This window comes from Sodiomyces alcalophilus (genome assembly GCF_042370955.1).
Source record: "Sodiomyces alcalophilus JCM 7366 unplaced genomic scaffold ACRALscaffold_2, whole genome shotgun sequence".
NCBI lineage: Eukaryota > Fungi > Ascomycota > Sordariomycetes > Glomerellales > Plectosphaerellaceae > Sodiomyces > Sodiomyces alcalophilus.
Window position 1 is genome coordinate 813,538 of NW_027263533.1, and position 16,859 is coordinate 830,396.

Genomic DNA, 16,859 nt, shown 5'->3' on the forward strand with positions numbered 1-16,859 from the left:
AGTTTAACCTCTCGGGCCCTTTATCGGTCTAGGGGTAGTAAGCCGTGCTAAGTCGCTACTTAATCCTTATAAGTTTATAGAAGTATCGCTAGAACCTCCTAGTCTAGTTCGAACCTTAGTCGTTAACGATTAAGAGGGGTATACTATAGAACCTAAAATAATAGTTTAGAAAGCGTTCTACGTAGGCCTCTGCTTTTATTATTTCTATCGCTTTTAATATTACTAACTTCGTTAGCCTATCTATAATTACCTATAGGAACCTCGCCCTAACCTTACTTATAGGTAGTAGGTCCGTTATAAAGTCTATTATAAGGTGGCTACGAATTCGCTTTAGCACGGGTAGTGGTTTTAGTAGCCCGTGTTTTATATTCCGCTATTAATTACCTCCGTTATACGGATTATAGTTACGGATAAACTTCCGTATATCCTTATTTATACCGGGCTAGAAGAACTATTAGGCTACTATAGCGATTATATTCTCCTTACCCGGGTAGCCGCCGATAGTAGAGTCGTGGATCGCTTATACTAAGCGTCCCCTTAGTAGCGAGTCCTCCCCGGAGCTTAGAACCTAGAGACGATTCTAGAAGGTTATATATCCCGCGGGGTTAAGGGAATATTCCGCGATCTATAATCGTAGCCTAAGGGAGGGGTTAAAACTATAAGCTCTCGTAGTGATTATAGCGAGGACTCCTTAATACTAGGGGTCGGTTACTATAATCTTATCCTAAAGTCGTTAAAGGTCTTTATTTACTTCGAATACACGCTTAACGGATATCTTCCGTATTATCGGCTTAGGAATCGTTTTTAGGATCGCGGAATCGGGTATTAATTAGATTACCCGCCCTTATTCCCGGTTATCTAAGCTATCCTTCGGGGTGTCCTATTCGCGATAGGAGAGCGTATCCGCTATAAAGTTCTTAGTACCTCGCCGGTACTCTAGTATAAAGTTAAACTAAGCTAATTCGCTAGCCTAGCGGCTTTACCTTTCGGTAAGAGACCGTTTAGTTATAAAGTACTTAAGGGCCTTATAGTCCGATAGTATTATAAATTACTCGTAGCTAGTTAGCTCTGCTTTCTAGGCGAGTATATAGCTTATAATTACTAGTATCTCCTTATCGTGGATAGGGTAGTTATACTCCGCCGGGGTAAGCTTATACGAGTAATATACGACCACGCAGTAACGTCCTAGCTTATCCACCTAGGATAGGATACCACTTAGCGTATAGCCCGAGTAGTCGGTTTCTAATATAGTCTTACGGTCCGGGTTCTATAACTATAGGACGGGCTCTATCTAGAAGAGTCGTTTTAGTTCCTTAAAGGTAGCGTCTTCTTCGGTCCCCTACCTAAAGAGTCGGTCCTTTTTTATTAATACTATAAGGGGGGCCGTGATACCTATAAAGTCGTAGATAAATATCCGGTAATAGTTCGCGAATCCTAAGAAGCTTCGTACTCCCTTTACGGAGGTAGGGGCCTCCTAGTCGCGGATAGCCTTTAATTTCTTAGGGTCGTAGGATACTCCTTTACCCACTATAACGATAAAGCCTAGGTATTTTATTATTATTACGCTAAACTTATACTTAGCCGGGTTTAGATTTAGGCTGGCGTTTATAAGCCTACGTAGTACTAGCCGGACCTTCGCCTTATAGTCCTTATAAGATCTACTCGAGTAGATTAGGATATCGTCGATATAGGCCGTGATAAAGTCGTTAAGGAACTCCTATAAGGTCTAGTTAATATAGCGTTAGAAGGTAGCGGGGGCGCCGCTTAGTCCAAAGGGATATACTAGCCACTTAAAGAGACTAAAGCGTATTCTAAAGGCCGTTTTGCTTTTATACCCGGGAGCTATACGGATTTTATAAAAGGCGGCGACTATATCGAGCTTTATAAACTACTTAGCGCTAGCTAGGTTATATAGGGTCTTAGTAATTAGGGGGAGGGGGTAGCGATCCCGCTAGGTAATCGCGTTTAGGGCTTTATAATTATAGTAAAAGCGTAGACCGCCCCCTAGCTTCTTTACGAATAAGACCGGCGCGGTAGCCGCTAAGCTACTAGCCCGTATAAACCCCTTATCTATTAGGTTATTAAGCGTCTTTCGGAGTACTAGTAACTCTTCCCTGGATATACCGTAAAGGGGCCCCTATAGCAGGGTCGGCTTAAGCCTATTAGGACCTTACTTTAGGGTGATTTCGTGGTTAACGCCTAGTTAGTAAGGGGGTAAATCGTTAGCCTTATTAGGCGCGAAGAGGTCGCTAAACTCTTATAGTATATTCGTAGGGATATAGTCCCGAGGGTCTACTAGTTCCTTTTTACGGAGGGCCTTATCGATATCCCGTATACTAATAGCCCGGATTAAGGTATTAAACTCGTCTTTTTCTTTTCCCCTTAATCCTTTTCTTATTTATTATATCGTGGCCATAAACACCGATCCCGAGATTAGCCTTACTTCGCGGATAGCTTATACGTTAGCTAGTTCCTCCTCGCCTACTAATCGCAGGTTAATATTAGCGACTTTATAGTATAACCTATAGTTCTTCGCGTAATACGTAATATCGTTATATTCTAGCTATGGTTTTCCTAGGAATATATCCTAATCTAGTCCTTCTACTATATAGGCGAAGACTCGTTATATATAGCCGCTAATCTTAAGCTTAAACGCGGCGATCCCGGCGCTAATAGCCGGCTTAGATATATCCGAGAATCCTTTTAGTAGTCGTCTCCTTTTATTAACTAATAGTAACTAAAGTCTTTAGGTAAAGCGTTTATTTATAGTAGCGTAGTAGTTATAACCTATATCTATAAGAGTATATATATATCTTTTATTTACTCGCGTTAATATTAAAGCTAAGTCGCCGCTAGCTAGGTATTTAAACGCCTCCTACTCCCGCCGTAGAGCGGCTATCGGCTCTAATACCTGTTTTTATATTAAAGCTATTCTTTTTCTAACTCTTTATTATCCGAACCGTCTAAACTCGCGGCGATATCGCTATCCTCGGCCTATACCTTCGCTACGCGGGCGCCCTTAGCCTTACCCTTATCCCGGGACTTATAGTTTATACGAATATATCCCTTTTTCCTATAACCCTAGCACTCCTAGTTATCGCGAGGTTAGTCTATAATCGTATCGGGCCGGACCTAATTAATCCCGCCTATCACGATATCTCCGTTAGCGTCGGTCTCTTAGTTCCGGGTTCGGTTCGGTATATAAGTATTCCGGCTAGTTAGGCGTAGTCCTTCTAGCTTCTAGGCGATACTCTATACCTTAATAACCTAGCTTATATAGTCGTGGGGTAACTTCGCGGTAACTAGGGCGCTATATAGCTTCTGGCTTAGGGCTCCCTTTAGGAAGGTGATCTTCGCTAAGTCTACCTACTCGCTACTACCTGTTTAGGCGATCTATTTTTCGAATTTTAGTAGGAACTATAAAAAGGTTTACTCCTTATATTATTTAAGGGAACATAGCGCGAGGGCCGTGCGAGGCTATTCGTTCTGGTCCTTATATATATAATCTAGGTAGGTAAGGAATAACTCTAGGTCGCGGGTACCTCCCGGCCCCCTAGCGGCGTAGAAGGCTAATACCACTTATTAGGCACTCCCTTCTAAGTATAAGTTAATATAATACTATATTTCGGCTCGGTTATTAAATAAGTGCTTATCTAGTAGGAGCTTATCGCGTATTTACTACGACTAGGTAGCGTACTCTGTTCGTTTTTTTTCCGCTAAACTTCGCGGGGTATAGCAGGGGCTTAGTACGCGGCGGGCGTGGTTTATTTAGTTCCTATAGGACTATAATCTAGGGGGGAGCAGAGGTCGCCGGGGTTAGGGGACCTGCTACCGACTTAGTAAGCGTGTTTATAGGGGCTCCCTCTAAGGGGGGCGCGAGGTTAAGGGTAGGTTACTATAGGGCCTGGATATTCGCGAGGCCGTTTATAAGTCGTTAAAGTAACTCTCGTTATTAAGCTATCTATTCCTATAAGGGACTAAGCGTTATATTAATAGCTTCGGGGATCCTTCTATCCGTCCACTTAGCCAGCTTAGCGGGGTTTATAGGACCTCCGCCGCCTAATAGCGCGTTCGTATCTGGCTCTATACTAACGCAGCGCGTGGGGTTCGCTAAATTCTAGCTATATAAGCGGCTGGTTATAGGTTAATCGCACTAAGTAAGGCCGAATAATTATATTAGCTAGAATTAAGGAAAAGGAAAGGAAAAGGTCTATAGAGAGGTACAGGATTTACTAGGTTTATGCGATTCCGCGGTAAGGGCAGCGCGAGGTCCGAGTATCGGATCTACGTGCTGATTAGCGGTTCCGGCCTTATGCCGGAACTACACTTTCGAGGGGTCAACCCGTGACACCAGATATCTCTTACTACTACTTTATATCTCCTAGGAAGTATAGGGGGAAAGTATAAATAAATTTCCTTATTCCACGAATTATAAGGTTATAACCTTTATCGAGGTAACCTAGTTATATAAGGCTCGAGAAGATCTATGTATAATCGGATCTAAACGGCGCTAGGGTAATCAGGAAAACGCTTAATCTCCTTAAGCCTATATACTCGGGAAGAAAAGCAGGCAGTCCGTAAATACCGAGAATAAAGCGGTATATATTTCTATAAAGCCTAAATTCGTCACTAAAAAGTTTCTAAGGTAAGGAGATTATATCCTGGCTATCGAATCGCTTAATAAACCAGCTTCGCCCGTATATCGATAACTCGAGTTCGCCCCGGTAAGGATTTAAAATTATTAAAGCCCGCTATAAGGGGATTTCATTATCTATATCTAGTAGATACCGGATAATATACCGGCACGTATTCGGGATATAGTAAGTATCTTAATCTATTAGATTAAAGGTGTACTAAAGGAAGACGTCGACCCTCTTTAGTAGCTAAGAAGCGGGGAGGGTAATTTTATAGTTCTCGGTAAGGATTAGCTCTTATAGTAGGAGATCCAGGATATAAAAGGGAAAACGTAGTGATAGGAATAAATCTGCCGCCGCCGCTATCGATATAGATATAAACGAATACAGACTATTTCTTAGGTATACTAGATAAATAATCACTGCCTCAGTTAGTGCTTACGAGCCCCTGGAATAATCCAGGCCGCACTAAACCACACGACCCAGATAGTAGCTATAAGTTATAGGATCACCAGCGCAGTATAGTAAAAGATATCTATACCGGACAAAATCTAAGGGGAAAATAGGGGAGCCGTCGGTAAAATAGAGAAAACGCCTAGATATTATCCTAAGAGATTCGCCCTAAACACAGGCATCCTATATCTCGGACTTATTATTAGTCGCGTTAGGGTAATTTAGCCTAGTAAGGCCGGAATAGTAAAAAAAGGAAAGGATCGGAGAACTTAGAAATATCTTAAGGTAGTATTTAATATCGAACGATATAACCTCTTCGATAATCTAGGCACGCGAAGGTAGCTTTCGAGAGTTAAGCTTTACCGATATCTTCCGAACTATATATTAAGGAACTTAAGTCCGGAAAGCATATAGAAGCCCGTCCTTCTCTTTTAGCAGTTAACGTAGCTCTTTAGCCGGTAAAGTTTGTAGTATTTTATATAGAGCTGACTATACCGACCTGGATAGATTAACCTTTATAAGGAAAACAGAAAACTTAAACGCTATTAAGGATATCGTGAAAGGTTTAGTATTATAGCGTACTTCCTCGGTAGGATTAGGTGGTAGTATATATTAGAAAGACCCGGAGTTATATATCTTATTATTAACTATAACGGACTCTTATAGAGGAATACTGCGTTCCTATAAATCTGAATCACTATTACCGGTAAAATAATAATTATCGGTATTATTATTAAAGTCGTCTTTAATATTAGCGGGCACTATAGAAACTATAGTGGATACTTCGGGTGTATTTTCCTGCTCTGGCTCTAATATAGACTTAGAGTCTGGGTTATCTTAGATAAGATCTATCTCGATAGTATCCTATACGTATTAGACTGTTTCCAGGGCATCTACGCTAATATTTCTCTTATCTAGAAGAGTTCTAGAACTAGTATCGCCGGCGCCGTTAATATCTATTATATTATCGTTATCCGGGCCCGTCTCGAATTTACCGACGGTATCGCTTAAACTTATAGCAGCTTACTTATTTAGCTAGGAGACGACTCTATCGTTTAAGGATAAATATTCGGGCGGTATAGGCGGTAACCGTTCTATAGCATAGCGTGGAGGAGGGGAATTTAATAGCGATCAAGGGAGTTTAAGGTCGTTAATATCCGGTATATCCGGGATATTCGAATAATTAATATTATAGGGGGCAGGCCGACGACCTTAACGGTCTAGCGATACCAGAGGAAACCGCGGTATTATCACGCCTAATTATAAAAAAAGACGCCGAAAAAGATATTAAATCAGAGATATTAAATTAATAATATAATATTTACCTAACGTATTAAAACTTAGTAAGTGTTATATAACTTAGTAATATATACCGGTATATATCCCCGGTCGAACCTTCCCCTGATATCTGGAACTTATAATAGTATAACTAGGCGCCTGATAGCATAACTGCCTGATAGCATATCTACCCCCTTTTTCCTTTCCTCTAACCCCTCTAAAATCCACACTCTGTTATTCTACCTGGTTCGATATCGTTTCACGCTAGTATATCCTAAACTTTAACTTCGAGCGGCTATACCTATTTTATTCTGTCTATATTCTTATTTCTCTATAGCTTTAACTTCACTATCTTAGCCGTATTAGTCGATACTATAGCTACCGCTACACAGGATTTAGTTATTCCTAACTCGTAGAGAGACACCACCACCCTATAAGGGGATAACGGGAATACTATTAACGTGGATATAGATAACCTATTCTAAGATAAGAATAGTAGTATTCTAGATAATAATAGCTTTAACCGTTAGTTCGATAGGAATATAGTGAGTACCTAATATACTAATAGTCCCGTCCTATTATATACGTCTTCTACTAACATTTCACTAAGCCTAAGGATAGTAATCTCTTAGCTATAGTAGTAAGGCCTAATAATAAGCGGGTATATATCACGAAGACTAAAGGGGAGTAGTATAAAGAGTTACGAGGATATTTTAAGGCCTTCGAGCGGGCTATAAGAAAACTATTCCTTATATACTTCGGTAAGCAAGCAATACACCTCTATATCGAGTGGTATTTTAAGAGCTTCACGGGTAGAGGCGAGACTGGACTTTAGACTCTTGCCCTGGCAGAGAAGAGATTCAAAGATAATATTAACACTTAGAAAAGCCGCTCTATCACTAACCTAATTATATATTATATTTCCTATTATCCCCCTTTACTTTACCTAGGTACTAATATCTTATTATAGGAGTATATAAAGACGTTAAAAAAGAAAGAGCCAGATAAATTTAAGTCCTCCTCGGAAATACTATAATATAGTCTTATATAGCAGTATAGCCTTAACTAGTTTGAAGCTATATTTATATAGATAAAGGATTAGATTAATATCTCTTGGTTATTAGATAGGGTTAGGGCCTAGTATACTATTATTTATTACGAGCTATACCGTGTAGCTTAGACCTATTTAATCTAGGAGGAGTAAATTAAGGCTAACCGACCTATTAGCGGGAAGAAATATAATCGTGGCTAGGTATTAGAAAGATTTACCGATATAGGTATAGCTAAGCGCTAGCGTAAGTACCGAATTTCTGTTATTAAGGAGATCGTGGATAGGCCTAGACGGCCTGAGACTCGGAAATATAAGATCACCGAAATCTCTATTACCGATAATAATAATAACGTATTAAAGCCGAATAAGGTTTTTTTCTAGAGGATTAGGGTTAATTCTATAAAGCTAGGAGATAATAATAACGAGGATAATACTACTCTTAGTTAGGAAGATAAGCCGGGTCGGGAAATGTTTTTAGGCGTTTAAGAGACTAAGACTAGGGTATATATATAGGATATAATTATTTAGGTTATAGCTATCACGGTGGGAAAAGGCCACGATATACGTAGGGTTCCGAGATTAGGCATTACTATATATTTAAGTTTACGGGACTATAAATAGGAATAAAGTAAACTGGTTTTATATCTTTATCTTACTACTATATAAGCATTATCTAGTTAATACACTAAGTAGCTAAGTCTTAACCTCGATTTTCACTAATTCTTACCTAAAAGTAAAGATAGATAATAATATTATAGGATATCTAGGTAATAACCTAATATCTTTATATTATAACTATATAGAAAATAAAGATAAAAAGGAAAGGTAGTTACTCCTACCTTCTATCCTACCACCTCTCTAAGTCCAGTTCTCTTCTAGACTCTTACTCCTCTTAAAGCTCTCCTTATATTACCTATCCTATAAGCTTTACTCTAATATCCAGTAAGTAACGCTAGTTCGAAATTTAAAATATTTAATCTCTAGGTAAGCTATATCTAGCTATACCTAGAGTTTCTTACTATTTCTTACTATTTCTTACTATTTATTACTATATTCTTATAATTTCCCGAGGGCCGCCTTAGATAACTTGCCGAATATTACTAATAATTACCTCGGATAAGATCTAGATATAACTTATTTTAGAAGTTAGTAAGAACCATTATAACGGATACTAGTATGCCTAAGTCGTAGTAGCTCCTATACCGCCTATTCTTCGATACCCTAAAGAAAGATAATAATAAAACGCTCTATAAAGGGTATTTTCTTAGGGCCCTCTTAGTCTATTAGAATAAGGCCCTTTTTCTCACGTATATAAGAAATCTACTAGATAAGTGGTAGTATAAGATTATCGTGTAGGATAGTAAGAATATCCCTGTTCTAATCCTAGAACGAGTAGCTATAGTAAAGGATTAGCGTTAGTCCGCTATATACCTTGGTTTTACTACTATTAACGGGGCTACACGCCCTAAGAAAGATCTTATTATAACTATTATAAAACTTAAGGAACGTAGTAATAAGAGAGGCTATGATCCTAACTAAGCTGGTTCTTAGAAACAGAAACAGGACGATAATCTAGATACTCTGGCTAAGACTTTTAGAGTATACGAACTAAAGGCTAAGATTCGTAAATAGATAAAGAAAACTGCTATTATAAACCAGGCTATTAAGTCCTCTAAGATAAGCTATACCGGAAATACCCGTATAAGGAAGTCGAAGAGTAGCGGCGCTGGATTTTACTAAAAGGATAATAAGGTAGCCGAACCGACTAATAAGACAGGGTAAGTTAAGGAGGCGAGTAAGGAGGATACTTAGCTAGCCTAGGAGATATAAGCTACTAAAGAGGACGGTTAGTAAATAGAATTATAGGTACTAGCTAGGCTTAGGCTCGTGAGAAATAAGAAAAGGGGGGGGATATTTAGGGGATAATACTATTAAGGCGATCTTAAGGAGGCGGATAATAGGAATATTACTAGCGATATATCTAGTAAAATAATTATAGCTTAAAGGATATAGCGAAGGGGCGCTATCTTAGAGAAGGAAATAGGGATAGGAGTCTAAAATATAATATCTTAAAAAAAGAATATTACTGGGTTCTAGGAGATAGAAGCTAAGGGTAGTTATATTAGGATAGAATCGGTGGTTATATAATGGGGTTAGGAGAATAATAAAGATTTCACGCCGCGTAATTATACCTAATATTAAGTTTAGATTCCGATTTACCTTAATTTTATAAATTCCTAGGTTACTAGATTTTCTTTTTACTAAGATAAGATCTATATTTTCGTAGATAGGCGGTTAAGTTAAGTATTAACCTCTAATTTTATAAAGTTCCTAACACCGCTATCCGTATCTCGAGATCTTTAGATTCACGTTTTTACTAGGTAAGAAACTAAGCCTCCTAGACCAGGAAATCAGGTCGAATACTAACCTATATAATATATAGATTATATTAATTCCTACCTACCTACCTTACTTTATACCTATATAAAGGGTTAACGCACCCGCCCCTTATAACTTAAGGATTTTAATAAAGGCCCGAGAGGACGGAAAAGATAAAAGATCCTATTCTTTATCTAATAGATAGCGATTCCCCTCTATAATCCCAGATTTAGATCCAGGACTAAATAATAAGGATAATTCTTACCGATAGATTAACCTATTTAAATCTATTATTTACTATAAGGCTGCTACTCTGGCTTGTCCCCCTAGTCTTAATTCCCACGAATTAAAGGAGTTCTAAGCTATAGAAGAATCGGCTAAGATTCGGCGGGAGATTAGGGATAAATTTTATATAAACCTGGATATTAAAAATATTAGATATAGCGAGTATTTCTGATAGTTCCGTATAAGATAATAGGTGCGTTAACTCCGCGATTAGTACTATATATCGCGGAATATAACGCCTCCTATCTAAACGCCCGATATAACTTCCGACTCGATAAAAGTTTATAAAGGAAGTCTTAGTGATTTTACGGATATAAGATAGTCTATTATTATTATAGCCGAAGAGTCGTTTATTATAAAACCAGACTGGCTATCTGATATGAATATATATCTAAAGAAAAAAGTCGATTCCGATAACGAGAAGTTCTGATATCCGGGTAGACAGGATAACCTAAAATAGATCGGGTAATGGATTTGCTATAGTAAAATACGTATTGCTATATTATACTAGATATAGCTACTATGAATGATTAGGATAAGGGGCTAAATCCACTATTAGTGTTATTATACTATCTGCTTAGCTATACTAATAGAAGTAAGTGACTGACTAGTATAATAGAGATTAACTTATATATTATAGTATATAAGTATATATTTCATGGATAGGTTAGTGTAAAGTATACTATTAGTTATTTAGTAGGCCTATAATAATAAATCTGATACCCGAAGGTGTATAATAGTGTATATCTTCGAGTCACCGTTTTTTATTAGTTACTATATATTTCACCGTTCAGAATAGCTGCCGTAATGTACCTGACCATTACGATATGGTTTTAGCCCTTGTTAGTAAATAGGCTTTTTAATGGTATCCATAGTATGTTAATATAATTACGAACCATAACATTATGAGGTTATTATATTAGCGACAGTCATTATAAGGCTAGACTGTCCAGACCCCCCCCCGGCCCGGTTAGGTACTCAAGCCTTAGCATCAAGTACCTAGGTAGATGCGGTATGATTGGTAGATCATACAGGTACCTAGTTTTAGCTCAAAGCTCAGTTAGTTGAGTTCTTGCTTGGTGATCTGTAACCACCACTGGCTCGCGACAGGATTGCAGACGTGTTCGGAGCATCTTGCATGCCCAGACCAATGCACAGATCTCCAACTCCGTTGCTTTGTACCGTGATCCTGCTGCTGTCAACTTTCTCGAGGGGAAAAGTATAGGCTGAATAGCGTTGACTGGGATCTTGCCGCCGTCCCACGGCTTCGCCAAGTGGAAGAGGAACACTCCCAAACCGTTTGCCTGGCGTCCAGGTTCAGGAATGTCGTCTTGTCGGGGATGTGATGATACAACCTCATTTCTTCATGTCTGTCCGTCCGTCCGTCCAAGCAAAGAAACCGATGTTTTTCCCATCGAAGCCAAATTTGTGTTATTCTGTTCCCTCCCGAACTGGTTTACCGTGCTTCCTTCCGCTCCTCCATCATTCTTTCCAGACGCCTGATGTGGTTATTTTTCGTATGTGCTTCGTTCGTACTTGCTTAAATGCTAAAAATTGTACAGAGTAGGTACAGGTTGCGTGGTGCTTGCCAGCAGGCCAGCTTTGATGATGGGTATATTAGCCTCGAAGGCTCCCTTTGAACAGCTGGGAGATTCTTCCTCCTACACACACACACACAGAGACAAGAACAAGACACGCTTCCTATTACATCTTCCACTCTCACAATACTGAGCCCAGAGCATTCGCCCTACAACGGGCCGGCTTACACCGAAGTACACTAGCCATGGCCGGCGAAACGACGTCGAGCGTGGATTAGAACTCGCCAATCGACAAAACAACGGACAAAGCGACGAAAATATACCTGTACAGGCGAATATAAATAAGCCAACAACGCAGCCCAGACCGAACGCAAGTTGTATTCAGGGGGCAGCTCCCTGAAGAACCTATTCAAGCAAACCCGCCCAATAGCGGTAATAGTCGTCGCATGGAGAAAATGGCCGAGAATACGTCCTAGGAAGACGAAGACTACACGCAGAACATCAATGCGCGCCAACCACAAGACATGGAGACACGATAGACGCGGCGCATAACTATCCACCTCAGGAGTCTGCGCAGAGTATAGATATGCAGCAACGCCAGGAACCCGAGGAACCCGAGGATCAGGATATCGAGCCAAACAAGGATGAATTAACAGGCGTATTCTGGCTTCTGGCAACGATAGCACAGGCGGTTGGGCTGGGTGGAGGCGATACGGGCGCTTAGGATTTCTAGTAACAGACAACAGAGGTATCATAGAATATTGGGATGGGCATGAATACCCGGAATAGACTATTAACACAAGAGACAGGATATTCCGACTATACCATTTGGATATTCGGATCGTTTAGATTAATTGAACTTTTGCTGCTGCTGTTCCTGTTATTGTGGTTGTCGTTGTTGTCGTTGTTGTCGTTGTTGTCGTTGTTGTCGTTGTTGTCGTTGTTGTCGTTGTTGTCGTTGTTGTCGTTGTTGTCGTTGTTGTCGTTGTTGTCGTTGTTGTCGTTGTTGTCGTTGTTGTCGTTGTTGTCATAATCAAACAGCATACAATAATTGACAGTCGATCTGTTGATTCAATTGACTCTGGAAATCCTGCCCTTAATCCTGCGTACAACTTATGCCGCGGCGTCGTCTATTAAAAATATAATATCCTACAACAACTGAGCACGAAATAAAACGCTCACAAGACGGCACGTCCCCTGCCATCTTGATCCCCCCTTCCATCCTCCATCGTCGACCCTCTTTCATTGTCTTCGTATATTCTGTACAGCTCATGTCGTTCCGATGCCCGTGTCCCGTCGTCATATCTACCCTCTTTGCCCCCCTGTCCTGGGCCCATGCGCTGTGAACAGACACAGGAGAAGCGGAGCGAATCATACAAACATCTGCCCTCAAGCAAATCTGCGCCGTAAAAGAAATCGAGAGTGAAGAGAGCAGGAAAGTGGTATCATCGTTCGCTGCAATATGCTGTCTTTGATGTACTCGTAGGAACGAAAAACGGAAAAAAAAGAAGAAAAAAAGAAAAAAGGGGTAGAATGTAAATTGAACATGATGGGAGACATGCCCCTGTACCTCTAGAAAGCGTCTTCAAAAGGGCAATCGACGCTGTCGTGGCCGTCCCGCTCGCACAACGCGCACCACTTCGAGTCGTCCACCACGCCGCTGGCCTTACCGGCCACCGGCCCCGAGTCGAGCGGGTTGGGCGCCGCCGACACCGTGGGAGTCGCCAGCGGCGTCTTCGTCTTGGCCGGCGAGAGCGGCGCCGGCTTGACGTCGTCACTGACACTCCCCAAATGCTGCTGCTGGCCAGCCGTGCTCGTCGACAAGGCACGGGCGCTGGCGGCGGTGGCGGTCGCGGCGCCATTGTTGCTGCTGCTGTTGGCCCCGTCGCCAAACATCTGCGTGCACGAGAGCACGTCGTGGCCCGCCGTTTCGCAAATCTCGCACCAGAGCGTGCTGTTCTCCGTCGCCGTCGAGTACGCGTCGCTCTCCACCATCGGATCCAGCGTCTGCGTGCTGCCCCGCTTGAGCGTCTCCTCGGGGGACGACCGGGAGTCGCGTCGGCGCGAGAGGACCACCGTGTCCCGGGAGTCCCGCAGCGACGATCGTTGCGCGCCCGCCTCCCTCGTCATCGACGCCCGGCGGAGCACCTCGAGCTCCCGCTCCAGCTCCTCCTCGCGGTGGCTCTTGTCGTCGAGCATCACGCGCAGCTCCGCCATTTCCCTCTCCATCTTCTCCCGGATCGCCTGCGCGTCCGTGGCCGAGTGCGTCTGGACAAACGAGCCGCTGCGGCCTGGGTGCGACCGTTCCGCCGCCTCACCGTCACCGCCGCCGGGCACAGAGTCGCGGCTGAGCGAGTGGATAATGGCTTTGAGGCCGCGGATCTCGTCCTCCTTCTGCTCCAGTTCCTTTGAGCTCGCCGTTCCCTCGTTGCCCTCCTTGGGACCACCCGCCCCACCGCCGCCGCCTGACGCCTTTTCGCGTTCCCGACGGAGCTCGGCCCGGGTGCGCTCGACTTCGCCGCGCAGAAACTCGACCTCGCCCCTGGCCTCCGCCTCGCTGCGGCGTGATTCTTCCAGGCCCTCCTCCAGTTCCTGGACCAATTCTTCCAGCTGCGCAAACTGGCGGGCCACAGTGTCCACGTCCTCGATCCTCGACTCGAGCTCCCGGATCTCCTGCTGGAGCTCTTCGATTCGTTTCTCGTACACCCGCTCCGTCTCGGTGCTGGCCATCTCCAGCGTATCGATGGTGCTGCGGAAATCGGCTCGGTGCGCGTCAAACTCGGCCGTGAGCATGGTGATCTTTTCGTTCTTCTCCCGGATGATGGCGCGGAGCTGCATCGAATCCTTGTCGTCCAGGCTATTTCGCCGCGGCCGCAACGTCTCGGGATTCTCCATCAACGCCTGGAGTTCGGTAAGACTGCTTTCCATCTCGCCCAGCGTGGCCGACTGCTCCCGGAGTTGCCTCTCGCGGTCTTCGAGCTGCCCTCGCAGCCGTTCCACTTCTTCGTCATTGTTGGCCCGGGACGCCGGCCTGAACTTGGAGTTGAACGATGACATGGATCCGATGCTCCCATTCGTCTTCGCAGGCGGCGGCTGCATGCTCGTGGACACGACGTCGTCGTCGCCGCCAAAGTTTGAGGCTTGTCCCAGGGCTGACGCGCTGCGAGGACCAATGCTCGCCTGCCTCTCCAGCGTCCTCTTGCTCGGATCTCCCGCCGTCCCACGCACACTCTGTGCAAACCGGTTCGGCGGCGGCGTGCCATATCGGGACGGCACCCGAGGTGCTGGCGTAGTGGATCCATAAGAGGGTCGGGGTCCAGGTGTCATGGCCAACCTCCGAATGGGCGATTCAGGTCGCGGTAAAGACGGTCTGGTGCGTCTCGTCTGAGGACTAGGTGCTCTTGGAGGAGCAGCCCCAGGACCAATCGACTGGCTGAATTTGGGGAGAGACGGCGTTGGCGGTGCATGATTTGTCGAATTTTGCGTCCCAGCCCTGAGCCCCCCAAAGGAGCTTGTTGTCGGAGTGAGAGGGTAGGTGGTCGACACCGAGTTTGGAGGGGAGTCTCTTCGGAGAGCTTTGGCCAAGGGTACGAAGATACCAGCACCGGGAATGCTTGTGGTGAAGTAGGACTCACTGAAAGCACAGATTATGGTCAGCCGGAAACAAGAAGGAAAAGTAAAAGCATAGAACGAAAGGGAAAATAGGTGGTTAATAGCCAGGAGAGAAAGTTTCCCCAGACGACATACCCATCTACATCACCCGAGTTCTTCCCCCGCATAGCAAAGTCGGGATGCAACTCGATACCGGCAAAGATGCCCTTCTTCCCGCGAACAGGCCCGACGAAGCGAACAATACCGTTCATGTTGCCGGGCACGTCGACGGAATCCCCGACGGCCAAATCTCCCCCCAGGCCCAGCATGCCGGGACCAGGGCTCCGTCTAGGGGTGGTCGGCATCATTTTTTCCTTGTCTGGCGATGACGGCTCGGTCAGGACGCTTTCGATGCCGTAGGTCTCGCTAACATCGGGGATGGCGGCGAGGGACGTTTGGGTGAGCGCGGCGAAGGACCCTTTACGCGATAGCGGAGGAAGCGGCGGGGCGAGGCGCGCGTGGGCGCTGTAGAGCGAGTTGAGATTGGGCGTAGATGCAGCGTGGGACGCGACGTGGATATTTGAAAAGCTCGGAGCCTTGCGGAGTTGTCGTGATGGCTGAGCAAGCTGCGATCGAATTTTGTCTGGGGATAGAAGTTTTTTGGGTGTTGTTGTTGTTGTTGGTGTTGGTGGTGATGTTGTCTCGGTAAGGGTGGGTGACATGATGCGATGGTTGCCGGGCGGTACCTCTGTAGGCCGCCCACCGCTTTCTTTGGTTCTTGGTGGTGCCTTTGCACTTTGTTAGGTACTCAGAGGTACTATGGCCCCACCACAGGTACACAGCGGGTCACACTGCCGGCTTGGAAAAGGGGTTGTACAGCGGGTGTACCTGGCAAAGGCGGCTTCTGTCACTCCACTGTGTGGTGTGTACTTGGCGGAGCGATGATCTGCTAAGGAAACCCACTAAAAACTCTGGCGCACTGGCAACGGCAACTGAAAGGCGCGTGGTCCTAGCGGCCCCAGCGAACGGTTCACCGCGCGACCAACCTGAACCATTAGTAATCCTAGTTTATTCGGCAGACTCCACCACACCACCAACCCAACCCCCAGGGGAAGGCTCAGTGCAATGGTGTGGTCCTCAAGCAAGTTGAGGGCAGGAAGTCGGTAAGGTAATGACTTACGAGTGATGATCTTGGTCACACAACGGATGATCGTTGTTCGGTTTCGCAGAAACCTGGTGGACCTTTTTCTGAACGAACGTCCGCTTGAAAGTCAGTGCTGGCTGGTAGGCAGTTCGACCCAGTCAAAGCCAGTCAACGCCTGTCTTGGAAAAGAAGAGATTGAAATGAACTGGGCGGGGTTTAGCAGGGGCGTCGTTTAATGATCTGGAGAGCAGCGGTGAATACAGCAGCGATTTGGGCGTACGAGGGTAAAATGAAGCCTCAATGCCAGCATCGGAACAAAGGAAAAGAGGACAGAAATAGAAGGCATGAGAAGGTGAAGAAAACAGAGAAAGCGAAAGAAAACAAAACAAAACAAAACAAACCCGCTCTTACCAATGGCAACCTCTTTTCTTCGAGCCTATTCCGTCGCATCTCTCGTCAGTTCCTGCAAGACGTACATTGTATGTAGGTACCATACCTGCAAAGCA

General features: G+C 44.2%; 1 protein-coding gene across 1 annotated transcript; it reads right to left on the minus strand.

Annotated features, from left to right (window-relative positions):
* Positions 1-12,673: 12,673 nt before the first annotated feature.
* Positions 12,674-15,442, minus strand: ACRALDRAFT_1074510 (uncharacterized protein). Its single transcript, XM_071018249.1, has 2 exons — positions 15,366-15,442; positions 12,674-15,252 (listed from the first exon to the last, which is right to left on the minus strand). Exons 1-2 carry the CDS (start codon positions 15,395-15,397, stop codon positions 13,191-13,193), a joined length of 2,094 nt encoding a protein of 697 aa, XP_070876495.1. The 5' UTR covers positions 15,398-15,442; the 3' UTR covers positions 12,674-13,190.
* Positions 15,443-16,859: the final 1,417 nt, after the last annotated feature.